This window comes from Ascidia mentula, chromosome 2 (genome assembly GCF_947561715.1).
Source record: "Ascidia mentula chromosome 2, kaAscMent1.1, whole genome shotgun sequence".
Classification (NCBI taxonomy): domain Eukaryota; kingdom Metazoa; phylum Chordata; class Ascidiacea; order Phlebobranchia; family Ascidiidae; genus Ascidia; species Ascidia mentula.
Window position 1 is genome coordinate 18,175,845 of NC_138567.1, and position 18,980 is coordinate 18,194,824.

The 18,980-nt window shown below is 35.7% G+C and overlaps 1 protein-coding gene across 1 annotated transcript; it reads left to right on the plus strand.

Annotated features, from left to right (window-relative positions):
* The first annotated feature begins 1,230 nt into the window (after nucleotides 1-1,230).
* Nucleotides 1,231-14,528, plus strand: LOC145890529 (DNA mismatch repair protein Msh6-like). The gene is made up of 24 exons (XM_082981637.1): nucleotides 1,231-1,451; nucleotides 1,569-1,597; nucleotides 3,048-3,079; nucleotides 5,705-5,788; nucleotides 6,665-6,721; nucleotides 7,361-7,753; nucleotides 7,806-8,079; nucleotides 8,300-8,523; nucleotides 9,010-9,152; nucleotides 9,212-9,368; nucleotides 11,257-11,399; nucleotides 11,463-11,587; nucleotides 11,648-11,783; nucleotides 11,854-11,959; nucleotides 12,108-12,246; nucleotides 12,557-12,743; nucleotides 12,793-12,916; nucleotides 12,980-13,097; nucleotides 13,168-13,397; nucleotides 13,545-13,662; nucleotides 13,812-13,901; nucleotides 13,958-14,112; nucleotides 14,164-14,360; nucleotides 14,418-14,528. Exons 1-24 carry the CDS (start codon nucleotides 1,297-1,299, stop codon nucleotides 14,440-14,442), a joined length of 3,441 nt encoding a protein of 1,146 aa, XP_082837763.1. The 5' UTR covers nucleotides 1,231-1,296; the 3' UTR covers nucleotides 14,443-14,528.
* Nucleotides 14,529-18,980: the final 4,452 nt, after the last annotated feature.

Sequence of the window (18,980 nt, forward strand, 5' to 3'; positions counted from 1 at the left end):
GTCAGGCGGCGTAAAGTTTAATTTGTTCCAAGCGCGTTAGTGACTGAGCGAGTAACTTCTAGCGCGTGCCAGTTGCTAGTTAAGCGACCGATACTAGTTGAACAGCGAATAATGACAACGAATTCTCCAGAGTAAAGTGCGAACGGGTATTTAACAAGTTACAACGAAAAAAAAGGTCTGTCGTCGCAGCCTTTTCCGTCCGTCTGTGTTCCAAATGTGTGAAGAATTAAGTAGGGAAACATGCGTATTGCTACAACATCTCTGTCATTATCAAACAAATCATGCAAAACCAGCTTTCCGACAATATAAAACTTTTCTTTTTATTCTGCAGATAATGATGCCAATGCGACAAAAATATTATGATGCTACGTGCAACCGTACCATAGCAACAAGTTTAACGTGTCTTGCTTAGAATTGATACATATTGTCTTTATCTGCTCCTTATTAGCAGGTTTTGTACTGAATGCTGTTTAGAGTTACTGTGCAATCACTGAACAATTAAGGGGTTCGGCGAATATACTTTTAGTCATAAAACCTTGCAGAAATGTGACAAGTGGTATTTTTTAGTTTTTAATTTGTGTTCGAAAGAGGGGCTTTCCCTTAAAGGCGGGAATAACAGGATTATCCATCCATCCAACATGAAAAGTTTTGCGTTGGACGACCTAAGTTTAAATTACAGCCATCCTGTTTTGTGCCAAAAGTCAATCCGAAATTATGTTAAATGAACGAATTGTTGTAAAATCTTGTAGCGAACACAGCGTAATATTAATATGAAAAATGTATCGGTAATATTGATGATATATGTTTACACACGTGACCTGTTCCCATACGTACAAAGGGACGAACTCATGCGTGTTAATTTACAAACTCATCGATAACGACCGCTCTGACTCTAAAACAATAACCTACGGAAGCATTCCAAGTGAAACCACAAGAAATGGAATAAGGAGTGCCAGCCAATAAAAAATACATACAAGTCAAAAGGTTACCGCCAGTAAATTAACACGCTTGAGTTCGTACTTCGGAAACGGGTCATGTATAAACAAATACCAATATTACTAATACAGTTTCGTACTTCATAATGTAACGCTGTGTTCGCGACAATCTGTATGATTTCTTAACCAAGGATCACAAAATATGCAATTGTTTGAAACATATATTGGTATATCATCAACTCAACATTTGCAACTTGGTAAAAGGGTTTAAATTTTCAAGGTTTTCATGGTTTTTTATTATATCAGCTGTTAAAGCAAGTTGCATATTTCATTCATAATTTGAAGTCAAAAAATAAAAGTTATGCCAAAACGCAAAACACTGTTGAATTATTTTCAATCATTACCACATGTCAAGAAAACACCTTCAACCCCCAAGGCAAACAGTTCAGAGTCTGACTTAAGCTGTTCTGGAATTAAAGAAGGTCATCTGCAAAGCATTGATTTAAATAAGTGCTGGTAAATTACAATTTATTTGTGTATAATTTTTGAAACTTTATTTAATGCTAAGTTGCTGTAAAAATTGTATATATAGCCAAATTTCAGTTGCACACTTTAATTGAAGATATTTTGCAGTGTGAAGAAAAATCAAGGTAACCAGGAAGGTAGGATTTTATTTATTTTAAGTAAATTGTTGACCTATGTTTTTTAATACCTTTTATAGTGTATTTGCTTACCATGTTGTGTAACAGAAGATAAATTTTGAACTTTATATAAAGTTTTTAGTATTGAAAATATTATCTGGTATGAACCAGACTTTCCCAACATAGAGTCAAAGAAATCACTTTAGGGGTTCAAAAAGATTTCCATGAAATCCTTAGCAAAAAGTTGTGTTTAGTCAGTGGTTGATATGAAAAAACTACGAGAGACGAATCAAGGTCAGAATGTCAAAGATTTCATGAAGTCGAAGTACACATGGAACCAGTTATTTGCATATTATTTTCACATTTACCATGGATATTCAGCTTTAAAAACAAGTTACACATTGCAATAATTTCACAATATTTTGATCAATTTTGGATCGGAAAAACACGACTTTTAATGTGTTATATATATATATGTGTATTTGTCCAGTTAAACAAAATTCCAATTCCAAAGCAGATGTTGTCATGTGAATGCACCTAGCACGACCCATAACATATCAACTGTGGAGAAGAACACTTTACTGTGGTGTTCGTTCCTGCGTAGCAAGCATTTTACTGCACCATTGGAACAATGTGCCAAAATACTGAGTAGGGTGTTCTGTCATCTAAAGGTAGCCACTTGTGGCGTTCTAAGCCAACCTCAATATTGTTTTAAATATTGTGTGTAGTCAGATAAAACATATTGCAGTGACATATTCAGCCCTATGATTGATATAAACAAAAAGTGGGAATACTCAAAAAAGTAATATTTTGTCTAGTTTGCTGCAGACACAAAAATATGTTCCTTCATTGCTTCACAGTTATAGATGGATTAGAAATCTGTGTGTTATGTGCAAGACAGGCGTTCTTTAACTGGGAGAGGAGTTTGTCCCCTTATGAAGGCGTGGAAAGTTTGCAAGGGGGGTGCAGAAAGTCTTTAGAATACCACTCTAGCGACCAATCGTTGATCTATCTATGTTTAGTATCTTTGTGTGTTACGACAAATTTAATCAAGAAGAACTTTTAGTTTATCTTACTGGCTTGTTGTTTTGCATTTGTGAGTGTAAAGACAAAAGCACCCAATGTGCATTTTCATCCACTAAACCACGCATTAAACTCCTGGTTTAAAAAGAACAGCTCCACCCCTCCCATTAATGAGTGATAATAAAAATAAATTAAAAGCTGTTACTGAGGAGAGTGACCAAAAAAGTTTTAAAAGCACTGTGCATAAGAATGTCTTACATTCAATCCCATTAGGAGTTGGTTAAATTAACAGTTTTTCAATTGTTTATGCAATATATTTTAATGCTAAAAAAGGAATGGCAAAATCATAAATAGATTCAAAAACAAAAAAGCAAAAAAACTTATTTAAGAAAGTACATTATTTATTATGTGTTTTTTTTAAACATAAAGTATTTCAATTTTATTACAGATGAACAGCTTCAACATAAACCATCAGTGAAAGTAAGTAAAATATATAATTATAACCCACAGGCACCTAGCCCAGTCAGGTTGCCCCCCAGGTTTAAAAGAGGCTGATCCTCATCTATCGCAAACCGATAATTCTGGTTAACTGCATATACAATTTGCCAAATTATTATTTTCGATAAACCGGAATTTGTGATAGTCTTGAAACAAACATTACATGCTGTTAACAGAGATGTGAATTTACAATAATAAAAAAAACAATAATGTTATAAAGCTCATCTATGTTAAAATAGCTGTTTTCTCTCCCTTTCATAATCAGGTTCATCTCATAGCAAATATATTATGGTACTGTGCACAGACCCATATTCTATAGAGGAGTTTGTGACATCCCTGTGGCTTGGTACAGACTTTTTTGCAATAATTTGCCTAACACACCACATACACTAAAGGCCCCATATCAGTATTAAATCCCAAAAATCAAATTTTGAAGGCCATCAACATTAATAACCATACTGAGTGATTTGCTTGTTTGTCCACAACAATTCCTGTGGGCGGTGACCCATGAAGATCTACTGGTACTATTTAAAGAGAAAAAAATTGATTGCAGCTGCATCGAACAAGTCACATCAAGGATCTGAGAAGCCTCTAGGAGGAACTTATGTCCTATAGGATAGAAAAAACAGTCCCAGGGGGCAACCAAAGCAACTTTCCTGTGAAAATTTTGTTTGCCATTGCGTAGAAATGGGTTGGGGCCAACATGAAATTGCAAATTGAATGAGGTTTTTGTGATTCATTTTTTCACAAAACCAACTTCCATTTTTTACAGCCTATTCAGCTAAAATAATATCTGACCAGGGGACGAAATGCCCCCTGGGGGGCACTTTAAGCAACTATCCTGCAACTAATTTTGACCTGAATGCGTAGACAAGAGGCGGGCCTAACATAAAATCACAAATTAAGGTATACTTCGGTGATTCAATTTTGAGCTATGAACACTTGAACATTTTGGTGCTTTTTCAACTAACTTTTTCACAGCACCCAGCACCAAATGACTAGTTGAATGAGAAAGGCAAAAAATGCACTAAAACTGCACTAAACACGCTAAAAATCGCTCTGGCAACAGCACGTGACTCCCTGCTCATTCAACCATAAATTTTACCCCAATGCATCACCAGTTGCCTTGTAACATCACTGAGTTTCCCTATGACAGGGGAGTACAAGACAGGCATTCCCCGCAGGCGAAACTTTTTTAATAGAAATACTGATATGCGGTCTTAAATAGTGTGGCACGCAGCCCGAATCACAATTGTTCTCTGAAGTCCAATACATGAGCCATTCAACTATCACAGCGTGAAGTTTCAAACCTGTTTGATCATCAAGTTCAGAGGTATGGCTGTTTTACCAACAGCACCTAAACAACACAAAATGGCCCTGTCAACAGAGTTACCACCAAGACAACTGATAGGCAGAGGATGATGCTTCAAGCCCCAAACCGGTCACATAGAATGGAACCAAATATCATGAGACAGTCATGCAACAACCATCTGCAATCTGCATGTCCAATACTTAAGTACATGACACAAGTGTTAATTAATCAACATCCAATGCCAATTAGGGGGCATGCATTGTGGTAGGAAATTATGAACATCTCAACACCATGAAAATGACATGAGAATTGTGTTATTAACTTGCTTACAAGACCAAACAATGTATTTATTTGCTTAAAATCAATTGATAAACCAAACTAGAAGCTACTTGCTGGTAAAATATTAGCACATACCCAGAATATGTTGAAAATTGCTTCGGTTTCAATGGGGTGAGCAGTGAATCTGTTCGTATGAAGCATCATTCATATGGTGATGGAGCACTTCTCTCTGGGGTAATAAATATGGCTCAGAGTTAAATAAGTAATTTTGTTAATTAATTATGACAAAGTAAAGTGTAGCAACATTTGATTTGAGCAATTGCAAGCATTATTATTAAGTCAAATTGATATTGGGAAAAAGATAGCTAATGCAAAAATGCCATGATGAATGAACAAAAATCATCAAAGCTCAGTGGTAAAATCAACCTAAAATGTGTTGCGGACTGTTCATGCAGAGAATTCATGCCCTTGAACCAACTTTTTGGGCCATTTAAATGCCTGTGCTTGAAGAACTGGCCACACAAATTCATGCACATACAGCATTGAAAAAATGTTGTTTTGTCACTAGGTGGCAATAAGTGACTGCAGATGCTTCAAAACCTTTCCACGATCCTCGAAATACATAAAATTTAAGCATAAATTTGACACACATTGCACAGTTTACAAAATGGCAAATTTTCCTTGAGGCCTATATCAGTATTAAATCCCCAAAATCAAGTTTTGAAGGCCATCAACATTAATAGCTATACTGAGTAATTTGCTTGTTTGTCCACAACAATTCCTGTGGTCGGTGACCCATAAAGATCTACTGGTACTATTTAAAGAGGGAAAAATTGATTGCAGCTGCATCCGGTAAAACACAGCAAGGATCTGAGGAGCCTTTAGGGGGGAGGAAATAGTTTCCAAATTCATGTTATTGTGATTGGTTAATTAAATGTGATATATGTGTTTGTGAGGTCTTGTTTTTTGCTTTTTATGTACATAGATTTATGCTAATTTAAAATGTATTTATCCAGAATAAGAGAAGACGCGTGCTAGAGAGCGACACTGAATCGTCTGCTGATGAAGATTCTGGAAGCTCTGTAGCCACCAAGTCTGAGGTAAAACTCAGCTTAATTATAGATGACCTTTAGGCCCCATATCAGTAATAAACTAATTGACTAGCTCACTGCGAAGGGCAAGAAATGCACTAAAACTGCACCAAACATGCTAAACATCGCCCTGGCAACAACATATGCCTTCCTGCTCAATCAACAATTAATTTGACCCCATTGCATCAACAGTTCCCTTGTGACATAACTGAGTTTCTCTGTGACAGAGGTGTACCAGAGGGCATTCTTCGCGAGCAAAACTTTTTTAATAGAAATACTGATTTGCGGTCTTTTGGAACTGGTACAAAATTAACACTGATGATGATTGTATTTGTAATGAAATGTTTGTATGAAGTTTAAATGATAATGTGATTTCCATGAGGAATTATAAATTACTTGAGTGAGCAGAATCGTTATAAATTTGTTTTATCTTTTTGAAAACTGCTCTAAACACTATTGGGGAGTCTTTTCCACATGTTGATGCTTAAACTATTAAAATTGTTTTATTCCAATTTGCAATGGGCATTTTTATTCAGATCTTTTAGATTTTATCTATTTTGTTGCTTTGCTTTGATTTTTTAGAGTTATATTTAGGTGTTTATTCATGGTTTCTAGTTTACAGTGTTATTAGCTTACATTTTCACTTGCATGTCCAGATTATCAACTTTCACACACACAACACCACCAATCTGTTTTTTCCATTTGTTTGTTTTGAGTTAAATTTCATTTGATTTAAAATATTAAATTTTGTAGAAACTGGTGAAACATAAAGTTTCTGTATTTGTAAGTAGACTGTTGTACTTTGGTTCATAAAAAATTATTCTACGAACTGGTGTGCTGAAAGAATTAACTGAAATCTTTCTTTAAAAATACCACTTTTTGCAGGCAAAACGGAAAAGAATTGTAGACAGTGATAATGATGATCAATGTAAAGAGGAAACTGTAAGTAGTACAACTTGTTAGTTTTAATATTTATGGTGTGTGGTAAAAGATTGACAAGTAGAGGGAGATTAAGTCATAATCTTGCAAGTCATGTTCCTTTGTGTGGTTTTCACAAGATAGACTATAAGTGTTTGCAAAATTTGCCATGAAATATATATCCTTTTATTGATGTTCACCTAATTCACCCAAGATGCCTAAATTTGCTTTTGTCAAATAATTCAGCTTTGTTACCAAGCACATTTCATTGTTTGATGAGCCGCACCTATTTCCTTGTTGCACATGCATGAGTGTAAAACATAATTTTGGGCAGAATGTATTTTTGTTGTTGTGTGCAACATGTGGCATAAATGTATTGCAAACAGCAAGCAATAGTCTCTATTATTACTATCGTTTAATCAAAATCAAAAGATTAGTTTCCAATAAATTTAATACCTGGCATGTGCAAAACTGAAACAATAATCAATTGTGAAATATGTACTTTGTTCTTTTGGTAATGCAACACAACTTTACAATTTTCTATGTTGATGTTTCAACTGGTAATTCTACTTATTACTTTGTATGTTTAACATAAATAATATTGAAACAAATTTTACTATAACATATTCATTTATGCAACTGTTTCCATAAATATATGTTTAGTTGGTCCAGGAAACACAAACATCTTGCGGAAAAACATCAAACAATTTTCATGATTCCAAGAAGTTTAAATCTTCGGCTCCAGCATTATGTTCATTTGTGTATTGTGGTGAATCAAACTCAAATTCCAGCTTCAAACCAAACAATCATCATCAGTCCAAACTACCTTCCAGCATATTAAGCAACAGCCAAAGCAGAGAAAAGTTTTTGCATGAAACTTTGAAGTTTCTTTCATCTGAAGTAATTATGGATGCCAAAAAGTGTAAATCAAATGATCCCATGTATGACAAAACAACCCTCTATGTACCCTCTGATTTCATCAAAAATCAGACTCCAGCAATGTATCAATGGTGGAAACTGAAATCCATGAATTTTGATGTTGTTCTGTTTTTTAAGGTTTATAATTACTTTAAAGTAAGTTGCAGCTTTTAAATATATTTGTTTGCAGGTCGGCAAGTTTTATGAACTTTATCATATGGATGCTGTAATTGGTGTCCAACATTTGGGTTTAATTTATATGAAAGGCTCATTTGCCCATAGTGGCTTTCCTGAAATTTCATATGGCAGATATTCTGATGCTTTGGTTGAAAAAGGGTTTTCTGTTGCTCGTGTTGAACAAACTGAAACTCCTGAAGACAATCGCATTAGAATCAAACAATCAGCTGGTTTATCCAAACATGAAAAAACATTACGCAGGGAAATCTGCAGGATAACCACCAAAGGTTTGGAGTCCTGTAATATTTGTCAAACAAGCACAAAAATATTTGGTTTTGGAGTTAATAAAATTTATGTATAGGTTTCTTGTGTTGGTGGTATCCAAATTTCATGTAGCAGATATTAGCATGTGTGAGTTTTGTGTTATGTGTGAAAGTCATGCAACCTGTTATTACAGTCTACACAAATACTGGTGGTTTTACACTTGATCAATGTTTATATCTTTAGGAACAAAAATGCCAACATTTTGGGAAGGATCAGCAATGCGAAGTGAACATAATTACCTCCTGGCAATAAAAGAAAAACTCACAGATGGCAAGCCAGATAAATGCCGTGTGTTTGGTGTTTGTTTTGTTGATACCACCCTTTCTCTCTTCCATATTGGACAATTTAGTGATGACTCATGTTGCTCAGAGTTATGTACTTTGCTCAGCCATTTCCCACCCTCGCAGGTCTGTTCTTTTTATGTGATATCAGGATGTAGATATATTGAGTTAAGCAAGTTCTGTAATTTGTATCCATGGAGTCATTAGGAGGTGAAAGGGCCCCTCTGGACCTCTCTGGACCCATTGGTTGTCAACCACTGTCCTAAAATATTTTTTATGCCCTGAAACATAAAATAAGACTCAATAACCTTTTTTTTACTCTCCCTGAAACAAAAATATGCATTTATTTGTTTTTTTTTGTAATCTTCAAGACATCGTGGAAAACTATGATATAAACTTATCTCAGTTATAATAAGAATATACACTGTGAGTTTAAGGATTACAGTTTAACAGAGTTTAAACAAAGTTTTATGTCTACAGCCAAATTAAAGTGTATAATCGTTTGTTTCTTTGTAAAATAAATTTAATGGATAGCAAAGACCATATATTTCTATTTGTTTATTATTCTTATTACATAATATTTTTTTTTCTTAAATATTAGTTTGTTGTTAGATTTTGTATGAAAGAGCCGGAATTTCTTGTGATTTTGCTAAAATTCTGCAAATCCAGCTGGCAGGGGTGATGCAGACCAGCTTGGTTGCTGGTTCTCAATATTGGGATGCACCAAAGACTCTAAATAATTTGATGCAAGAAAAGTAATTTAGTATTGCCACATAAAACCACTTACAGAATAAATAATTTTCGTGTTTTTCAGATACTTTTGCAAAGCAGAAAAAATAACATGGCCTAGTGTCCTTGAAAACATGATGCAAGACACAATTGGGCTCCTTCCAAAACCTGATTATGAACTTGCAATAAGTTCATTTGGCGCTTGTGTCTATTATCTGAAAAAGTGCTTAATCGATTTTCAAGTAAGTCAAGAATAGTCAGCTCCTATGTTCATACCATATTTTGATGCAGTGTTTTGTTGCTACAACAGAAGCTTGTAAATGTACCACGTTCCTAATTCAATTCCTTCCTATAAAAAAAGTACCTACTGTCTCGGTAGATGCTTCTTACTCGACAATTTTTTGTTGATGTACTGTAAGAAATGGAATCTTGACAGGTTGTCGAATTTTTAAAAAAAAGAGTTTGTCCACTGGCATTAACAGTGTCTAATATAATTTGTTGAGGGTAATTTGCAGACTATTTCCTCTATCCGAATCATTGATCACAAGTACAAAGAAATGACCACAAAACCTTTAGTTTGATTATATTCCATCAAATAATATCTGCTTTCAAGTAGGGGATTAATTCTTGAAGTATTCCAAAAAATTTTTTAGGTAAACATTCAATTTGTTGTCAGCCGATTTGTACCAGTAGACTGGTGAGTGAAAATACCATTATAGACATTGAAAATGCCACATTCATTTTTTTATGGTGTTTCAGGCAATTTTTTTTTTAGAAACACAGTTCGGAAAAAGAATCTAAATATAATGCTGAAATGTTTATTTCAAATATATATAGTGCTATTCTTGCATCCAGGGATTGTAAATTTGAATAACTGTTCTTCTGGCATAAAGTTGCAAGTTTATTTTCAAGTTTGGTCATTTAGATTGTATTCTTGGATTGTATTTAATTTTGTAACTGATCAATCATTTGCTTGGAATCGTAATTCAAACTGTCTTTATGGAGCAAAAGATCCTTTATAGTCAGAAGATCTAACTCTACTTATTATTCATAATTTTACAAGGATTTTTTTCCTGTTTAAAATAACAATTGATGTTGTGTTTCTTCTGTAGTTTTCTTAAATGCAACATAGTTTATTTTGATTGGTACATTTTTTGGGAGGAATAGGAGGTACATTTCCTTATTGTTTTTACTTTGTTCCATCACTCCTGTTTTTAAATTTGTTTTAAATAATTTGTGACACAATTTTTTAGTACTTCAAGTCATCTTAACTTATTGAGTAATTGAGCTTTATTTTTTTGTGTTCTTATTTTTCTTGCAATTATTTTTTTGTGAAATAATAAAAGTGTTTATGTCCAATTTTCCTTAGATTTTGCAATTCAAAGAAATCCAATTATTGGATCTATGTTGAATTTATCTTTTGAGTTGTAGATGCTGATAAATCATTTATTTTCTTCTCCATATTATTTTGAAAACTTCTCCTTGAATTCCTTTTTCCATCATCAAAAACAAATTTGGGTCGATCAAAAGTTTTAATTTTTTGGTATTTCAAAAGGGCATGTTTCGTTTAGTTTTGAGAAATCTTGTGTCCGGGTTGTAGTGTTGTTTCTTTACATTTTTCTTCAAAGTTTACAGAATTATTGGGTTAAATTCATTTTCTTGTGACTAAATCTGACAATTTGTTTTTGTACAAATTTTTGCATTGATTGATAAAAATTAAAAAAAATTAATATAATCATTTTTTCTACCATTTCATGATAAACATCATGTTTATCTGTAGCCTTATTTCTGGGCAAACCCGGGTAACTGAAATTTCCCAGAACCCAATGAGTTCGGAAAACTTAGTAAGAAACAATCGAATGCCTGAAGAATGTTTAGTTTTCTTCCTCTACAATTTTAAGTATTTTTGCGAAATAATGATGTGTTTTTTTATCGGAATTTGGAACAATAGTACATCCCAAACTCTAGTCTGTTTCACTTTATCAAGGCCGGGTTCCAATGAACCGCACCTAAATACTCTTATCACACTAATCTTCCTTAAGTTTTGCGATTCAAGCCACATGTACTAGAAATGCTCATGTTAGTAAATGTATTATTATTTGCACAGAATTAAGTTTTTGTTTGTTACAGACAATTTCCCTGTCCCAGTTTAAGGAATATTCAGGCATCCACAACAATCATGCAAAATCCGATCATGAAGCAAAAACAAGCATGGTTCTCGACAGTGTTTGCATAAAAAACTTAGAGATTTTTCGCAACAGCAAAAATGGAAGGTGTTGATTGTAATCAAATCTTAGATAACTTAACTTTACAGCTTCATTCAATCATTCATTCAGGGAAGGAACATTGTTGGACAGTTTGGACTCTTGTCAAACTTCTTTTGGGAAAAGACTTTTGCACCAATGGATTTCTGTTCCGTCATCTTCTTCAGTTGTTATTAATGATAGGCTTGATGCTATCGGTACACTTTTCATCTCAAAGATTTATTGACAGAAATTTTAACAAGCTGTGTTAATTTTAGGGGATTTTCTTGAACATAATGAAGTTGTTGTTCAGTTGAGAAAACTCTTTTCCAAAATGCCAGACTTAGAAAGAATGTTAAGCAATATCTATTTTCAAGCAAAGGGTTCGATTCCGGGGGACCATCCCGACAATAGGTAAGTTCACTTGGTAAAAAAAAGTTCTGGCTTTAGATTTCAAACATGATTCTATTTCTGTTATACTCAGAGCAATTTTATACGAGGACGAAAAATACAGCAAGAAAAAAATAAGTGTTTTCATTTCCATCCTGGAACAATATGAAGCAGCCTTTGAGTGTATTGAAAACATACAGGTTAGTGGTATAAGATCTGGGAATGTTAATTTTTAATAGGAAAAATAACCAAAGTTTGATAAAAGGTTGATTTTGACAACTTCCACAAAGCTGCTTACTTTTAAGAAATGCCAAAAATATTTCTGAACCCAAGTTACTTTATGTTTAGGATGAAGTAAAATGTTTTAAATCCAAACTCTTGAGAGAAATTTTGGGATTAAGAAATATTTGTGGACATTTTCCTGATTTGAAGGATGTTGTTCAAAAATGGAAGAAAATTTTTAATTGGAAAATAGCACAGAATTCAGGTAATAGGTTATTGGCCTAGGTTTATTAAAATATTGGTCACTACCGAGGTCCTTGTTTGCTGCATCCAGAGTCAATTTTGTTTTCTATCATAGTTTATCTAATGAAATAAGTAAAGTGTTCACCTAAAGTAAATCATGCTTGGGGAAACTTTTTAGATGACTTATTTGTGAAGTAAATACTTTGTCAGGTGTAGATAAAATTTTGCATACAAGTATTGCAAATAAAACATTGTTTATAGTCACCAAGTCAAGTAAGGTGTAAAACATGCCGAAAATGCTGCGTTGCAAAGAAAATATGTTTCTCCCTCAGGTAAAATAATCCCTCAGCCTGGTAGCAACCACAACTATGATGAAGCAATGGTGGATATAAAGAAAGTCGATCATGACCTTGAAACATATCTGATCCAGCAACAAAAAATACTCCGATGTTCTCAAATAGTTTACAAAGGCAGTGGAAACAAACGATTTCAAATAGAGATTCCTGAATCAGCAGCAAAGTACAATTTGTTGTGCAAAATTTACTTTTTGTAAACTATTACTGTGCAGGTCTCTGCCATCGGAATATGTAATTTCTGGTCAAAGAAAAGGTTTCAAAAGTTTTAGAACTACTCAGACCGACAACTTTCTTAAGAAAATGGAATCAGCTGAAAATAAGCGAGATGTAGCTCAGGTTATTGACGAAAGTCTTTCTGCCCTTACACAACTATTTTTATGTGTTTACATTTATATGCAGGCAGAAACCATGTCAATATTATTTGCTGAATTTACCAAAGATTGGGGAATGTGGATGAAAGTGGTTCAATATCTCGCAGTCACTGATGTCTTGATCAGCTTTGCTAATTTTAGCCACGGTTTGAAGTTTTTGCTGTAATTTTGCTATTTAGTTTCAGATGTAAAATAAACGTTAATGTTTTGGCAAAGAAAACAATGGCGTCATGTGTCGACCAACTATACTAAAACAAAGCAGCGATGAACCACCATCGTTTCAAGTCTTCACTTCCCGGCATCCTTGTATTGGACAAACTTTTCTCCAGAATGATTTTATTCCTAACGACGTCATTCTCGGGAGTGTAAAGGATGGTAAACACAAACCTCTGTGTCTTCTACTGACTGGACCTAATATGGGAGGAAAATCTACTTTAATGCGACAGGTTTCCGTCTAATTAATTTTTTTAGTTAAACATACAGTAACTTACTACAGAAATGTGGAAACAAACAAATTTGTAGAACAAACAAATTGTTGCTGCTAAATAAAACGATTGGCATTGGTTGTTTATATTGTGTGACTTTGGTTGTAGGTTGGATTACTCACAATATTGGCACAAATTGGTTGTTATGTCCCTGCTGAAAGGTTTGACTTGACAACATGCGACCGCATATTTACCAGACTTGGGGCATCTGATAAAATAATGTCGGGTAAGTAAAAATTCCTGATGGCATTTTCAAAAATCCCAGGTTGTTTCTTTGTTATTGTCAAAAAAAATCAATTGCAATTTTGAAACTATAATCTGAGTTGAAATAATTTTTGCTGACTTTCACAAATTATATATCGTGTTTTTCTGCAGGTGAAAGTACTTTCTATGTTGAACTAAGTGAAACATCCACTATTCTCAAACATGCAACACAAAAATCTTTAGTCTTGCTGGATGAACTAGGTAATGTTTACATGTGGCCAATCAACAATTGTAAGTTTAAATTTATAAAATTGTAGGAAGAGGAACTGCTACATATGATGGTACAGCAATAGCTTGTGCAGTGCTGAATTATATTTCAAAATCAATATCCTGCCGAACAATTTTTTCCACTCACTATCACACTTTGGTTGAAGAATGTTCAACCAACTCTTTAGTGGTGCAGGGACATATGGTGGGGGTGCTGCACATTTTTGAATTCATCTTTTAACTCCGCTTTGTGCAGGGGATCATGATCGAGGAAAGCGATGAAGAGAATGACGACATGCTTACTTTTTTGTACAAACTAAAATCTGGGTCTTGTCCCAAAAGTTATGGCTTTCATGCTGCCAAACTTGCTGGGATATCAACAATAATAACAAACAGGGCAAAACTTAAAGCAAACCTAATGGAGAAAAGCAATTCAAAATTACTGCAATTCCGGTAACATTTTAAGGCTTGAAAAATAACTAAACAAACTTAAAAATACTTTTTCTACAGAAAAACTTGGTTGGCCCATGAATAAGGCACAAAGATACGACTGAATACAACCAACTTCGTTTGTTCTGGTCGCTTATTGACCCACCCTTACCAATAAAAAAAACGTAAAAAGGTGTTTGTTATCTGCGGTCGGTACAAGTTCAGTTTACTGAAGCAAATATCCAGATATAACCACACATTTCCATAACTTGTAATGAGTTTGCTTTCACTAACGAATTTGCGATTTGAATTCGGGATCAAAATACATCTGATAAGATGTTAAAGTTACCCATAAACAGTTATGAGACATCTAATTCTGAATGCATTGCGCAGAAGAGGGTTAGTGACTTAACTTTTTTGCCAATGGAGAGTACTTTCTGTGATTCATTTTTTCACAAAACAAACCTACACTTTTTTCTGCTTTTTTAGCCAAAATAATGTCCAACAGGGGGCAAAATGAGCGGTGAGCATACTTTCTGTGATTCATTTTTCCACAGAATCCACCTCAATCGCCCTGGCAACAGTCTGTTCACCTACGGCCATTCATTCAAAACACTGGCGCCCATGCATGACCCATTGCATTGTTGCACGCAATTAACTCGGTTACGCAGGAGTTTTCCAACCAAGAAATACATTTTTCTTTTCCATAGAAATACAGAGATACAGCCTAAAGTTTATTCCGAGTCGTGCCAGGTTGGAAAAAGAAGGTCACATCGAGTTTATGACAGCTGCATCTCCATCACATAATTCAGAGCCAAATCAGCAAGGCGCTTATTACGGCTTTTTTATGACCAATCGACTAGGTAGAGGGTGTTGTTTTCGGCTGTATGTTTGCATCTATCATGTCATATTAAAGAACATCAGTTCCCAGTATCGCGATGCTATTGTTTAACACGCAATTGCTTTGTCCCGACATCAACCTGTTACAATTAGCCACAGGCACTTTCCAAACTCACGTCAACTCGATTATAACAAACGAACATTCATCATTCATGCTAGATGACATAAGTAGCGCTCCGTCCATCTCATTAAAACGTTCTGCACCAATCTTGTCATAACCTTTAACACTAACGTCATTTTTTAAAGTAGTGTTCCTTTTACCTGAACCCAATTAACTGCACTCTCTCTGGCAAAATATTCCGTTCAAATTCATCATGTAACCAGAGAGAGGGAGACACAGAGACAAATAAAAGACCAAGAGAGAGACAAGGCAAAAGGGGTTGATTGTCGCCTAGCTATACGAGCTATTGTTTGGGACCCGATTCTTTGCGTTGTTTGTAAGTTGTCGATGTGTTTTGTTGTTTTAATGAATTAATTGGAGGGTAAGTCTTAAAGGTCTACAGACTTTTGTTTAAACAGTCGAACAGGAGTCAGATATACGGCAGTGTTATATTTTGTACTACGTTCCCAGGAAGGTCAGTGCATGTTCTTGTTTAGGCACAAGATGAATATTGTACCTTCGGTTTCTTCTCCGTTTACCACAATCTCATCGTACGATGAAGGAACATGGATGAGGTTATATCATTTCCCAATGTCGAAAATCAGCGTCACGGTTCATCCATAATTTACGGTCTAACAAAGTTCCATCAGTTCACCGACCACAGACCGCTGCTGGCTACTTTCTCGCCAGACAAAGATTGCAGCGATGGTCAATAAAGTTGATGGCGTACCAGTACGACATTCGATACAAGGTAACAGAAGATCATGGGGAGGCAGATGGCTTGTGACGTTTGCCTTTTGGTCCGGATAAAAAGTTCGACGACATGGAACGCCTGTAAAATGAAGAAATTTCGCATGCTGTGAAGGATTTAATGGATAGCATGCCGCTTACAGTTCAAACATTGGGAAAGAGCACCCAGCCTGACGCCAGCTTGAATCAAGTTGCAAAGAGGATATCTACTTGGAACTGGCCTGAACACCCAACTAAGAATGACGAGCTATAATTACGCTCAATCGCTTTGGATTCACAACAATGTGATTATATTGCAACGAGACAACAAGACCTAAGTGGTTGTACCAAAGGTGCTTCGTGCCAACATATTAGAAATGTTGCACCAAGCACATTGTGGAATTTCACTTATGAAACAAATGACCCGCCGTTACGTCTAGTGGCCGCGTATCAATGCTATCCTTATGTTTTTAAATTTCATTCCGACCACACCACATCAGCGCACACCATTGCCGCACTGAAAGATATTTTCGCCATTGGGGTTTTGAATACCCATTGTGAGCGACAACAGACTGCAGTTCATGTCACAAAAACCTCATTTCACCCCGCTTCGAACGGAGAAGCAGAACACTTCGTGCAGACATTTAAGCGGGAAATGCAAAAAATTTGTGCCGGAGGGAAGACATCAGGAGATGATCGTACTGCAGCAACACGACGTCTCATGACAACGTACAGGTGTACGCCCCATCCGGCGCTGGAATTTTAAACTTCAGCCGAAATTGTACACAGGCGTCAACCGCGAACACTGCTTCCATTTTTCGCACCTCATCACAGCAGAGATCAACATACGGCAGAAATGAAGCAAGCAATAGGTTCGCTTGTATAAGCTTTTCTGCGTCGTCTGACCAGCATTATCACTCGTATCGCTGGAAATATCCGCCAATCGTGGTTAAAGTGTAACTACTCGTCTGACCAAAATGGCTACCAGACAAAATCATTGAAAAACGAGGAAATGTTCTCTACTTGGAGCAAACCGACCGAAGTGTCTGGAAAAGACACGTCACTGTGACACATGGGGCTCTGAGGAGGCTTACCTAAGCCCACGCGTTGCATTGACAATAATTGCCAATGTCTTTTAATCGAGGGCATATGCGGCACGCATTACGACCCACGTCCTGTTTCGGTGCCTTTCCTTTTTAAACTTTGACCTGTTTTGCCTCCACGAAACTCACTCTTCACCCCAAACCGAATCCCCATCCAGGCCAATCCTCTTAAACTCGGCACATCTTCAAGGCTCCGCCTGCGGAAGTGTCTCAGTTCTTTTAAATTCTCATTTCTGTTTCTGATCCGCATTGTTGCAGCCGACATCGCAACCCTCCATCTTGTAAATATCTATGCACCCTCCGTTAAAAATAATTATTTTTAGTAGTTAACTACCTCCTTAACAATAAATTTTTCGACTCCCTTTACCTTTACCCTTACCTGTAACCTCAAAACTTGCCGGAGATTTTAATTGTGTCCTTAACCCAGTCCTTGATAAGCATTCCCCCGTACAGTCCTGTCACCCCAACTATCCCTTAATTAAATTATTATAGACCCTCGACCTTCACCACACCTTCCCTATTCTCCATTCCATCATTTGTTAGTTTTATTAATAACGCCGCTACCACCTGTAGTGTTTTAATATAATGTTGTTTGGTTATTACGATACCGGTTACCATTTTGTATCCTTAGTTCTGTGCGAACTTTATCGGTCAGCTGTTAACAAAGCAACCACCTGTTATTCTAGTTATAATTTCAAGTTAAATCACACTAATTGTTTGTACAAATATGATCGCTTGAATTTGTATATTACTCAGACTTAAATGCGGATCAAGGTTTGTGACCTGGCTGTGTCATGGTGTATTAGTATTTTCCGATGTTGTGCTGCGTTCCTTTTTTGGACAGCAAGGAGAATAAATCCCAAAACTTCCGCATGAGATGCTATATTTGGCGACGAGGATTTGTTTTTCATGTTTTTTGTCAACTATTTGGTTGATTGAGGAACTTCCTGATGTCAGTGGAAGAGAATCGGATGTTTTGGGATGGCGCCCATGGTTTGTCTCAACGCTGAAAATGAGCTTTTATCTATTTTTAGTCACCAGTGGATTATTATTATAGCAGGTTTTATGAAGTAATGATTTTGACGACAATTGCAAGTTCCAGTGTAATACAGGCACTGAACAAATTTTTTTCTCGATTTGGTTCGCATTACTCGCTGCGAACAGATAATGGTCCGCAGTTTATTTCCAGAGAATTTGAAAATTTTTTAAACAAATATAGTGCTGAACATGTCCGTGCAACTCCACTGTTGCCTCAAGCTAACAATGAAAGCAATTCGAGTTGCTTATATCTAACACAAGGATTGGAGGGCTGAGATTAACAAATTTTTAATGGCCTACAGATCAACGCCACAGTCATCAACTGGAGAGTCATCATATCACCTCATGTTTTGTCGTGAAATGCGAACAAAGCTTCCGGAGCTTTGTCAAAAACCGAAGGTGACAGAAGAGGAATTTCATAACAGAGATTGGAGCAACAAGCTCAAAGGAAAAGTATACAATAATGAGAAAAGAAGAGCAATTTCTACCAGATTTAAAGTCGGTGATGAAGTTTTATTGAAACAGCACAAAAGCGGCCAAACTGTCTGATAAGTTGTTGGTGAAGAAAAAATTGGGTGTGCATCTATGAATGTACCGTCACCAGTTAATGTGAAAGTCTCACCTTCACCCTAAATTCTGATATGCCAGATGAAACACGGAGTCGCTGTGGGTGACCAATTATAAAGCCAGCACGGCTTCGTGATTTTGTGTAAATTGTTTTGCATGTGTGTGACAGCTTTGATTTGTTTGTTGTGATATTTGAGTGAAAAGGAA

What these genes read in the sequence shown, in the direction of transcription:
- LOC145890529 (XM_082981637.1), top strand. Translation starts at nt 1,297, where the DNA reads ATGCCAAAACGCAAAACACTGTTGAATTATTTTCAATCATTACCACAT. An exon ending in ATGTTGTTCTGTTTTTTAAG is followed by an intron (nt 7,754 to 7,805) that starts GTTTATAATTAC and finishes ATTTGTTTGCAG; the next exon opens with GTCGGCAAGTTTTATGAACT. An exon ending in TGATAGGCTTGATGCTATCG is followed by an intron (nt 11,588 to 11,647) that starts GTACACTTTTCA and finishes TGTTAATTTTAG; the next exon opens with GGGATTTTCTTGAACATAAT.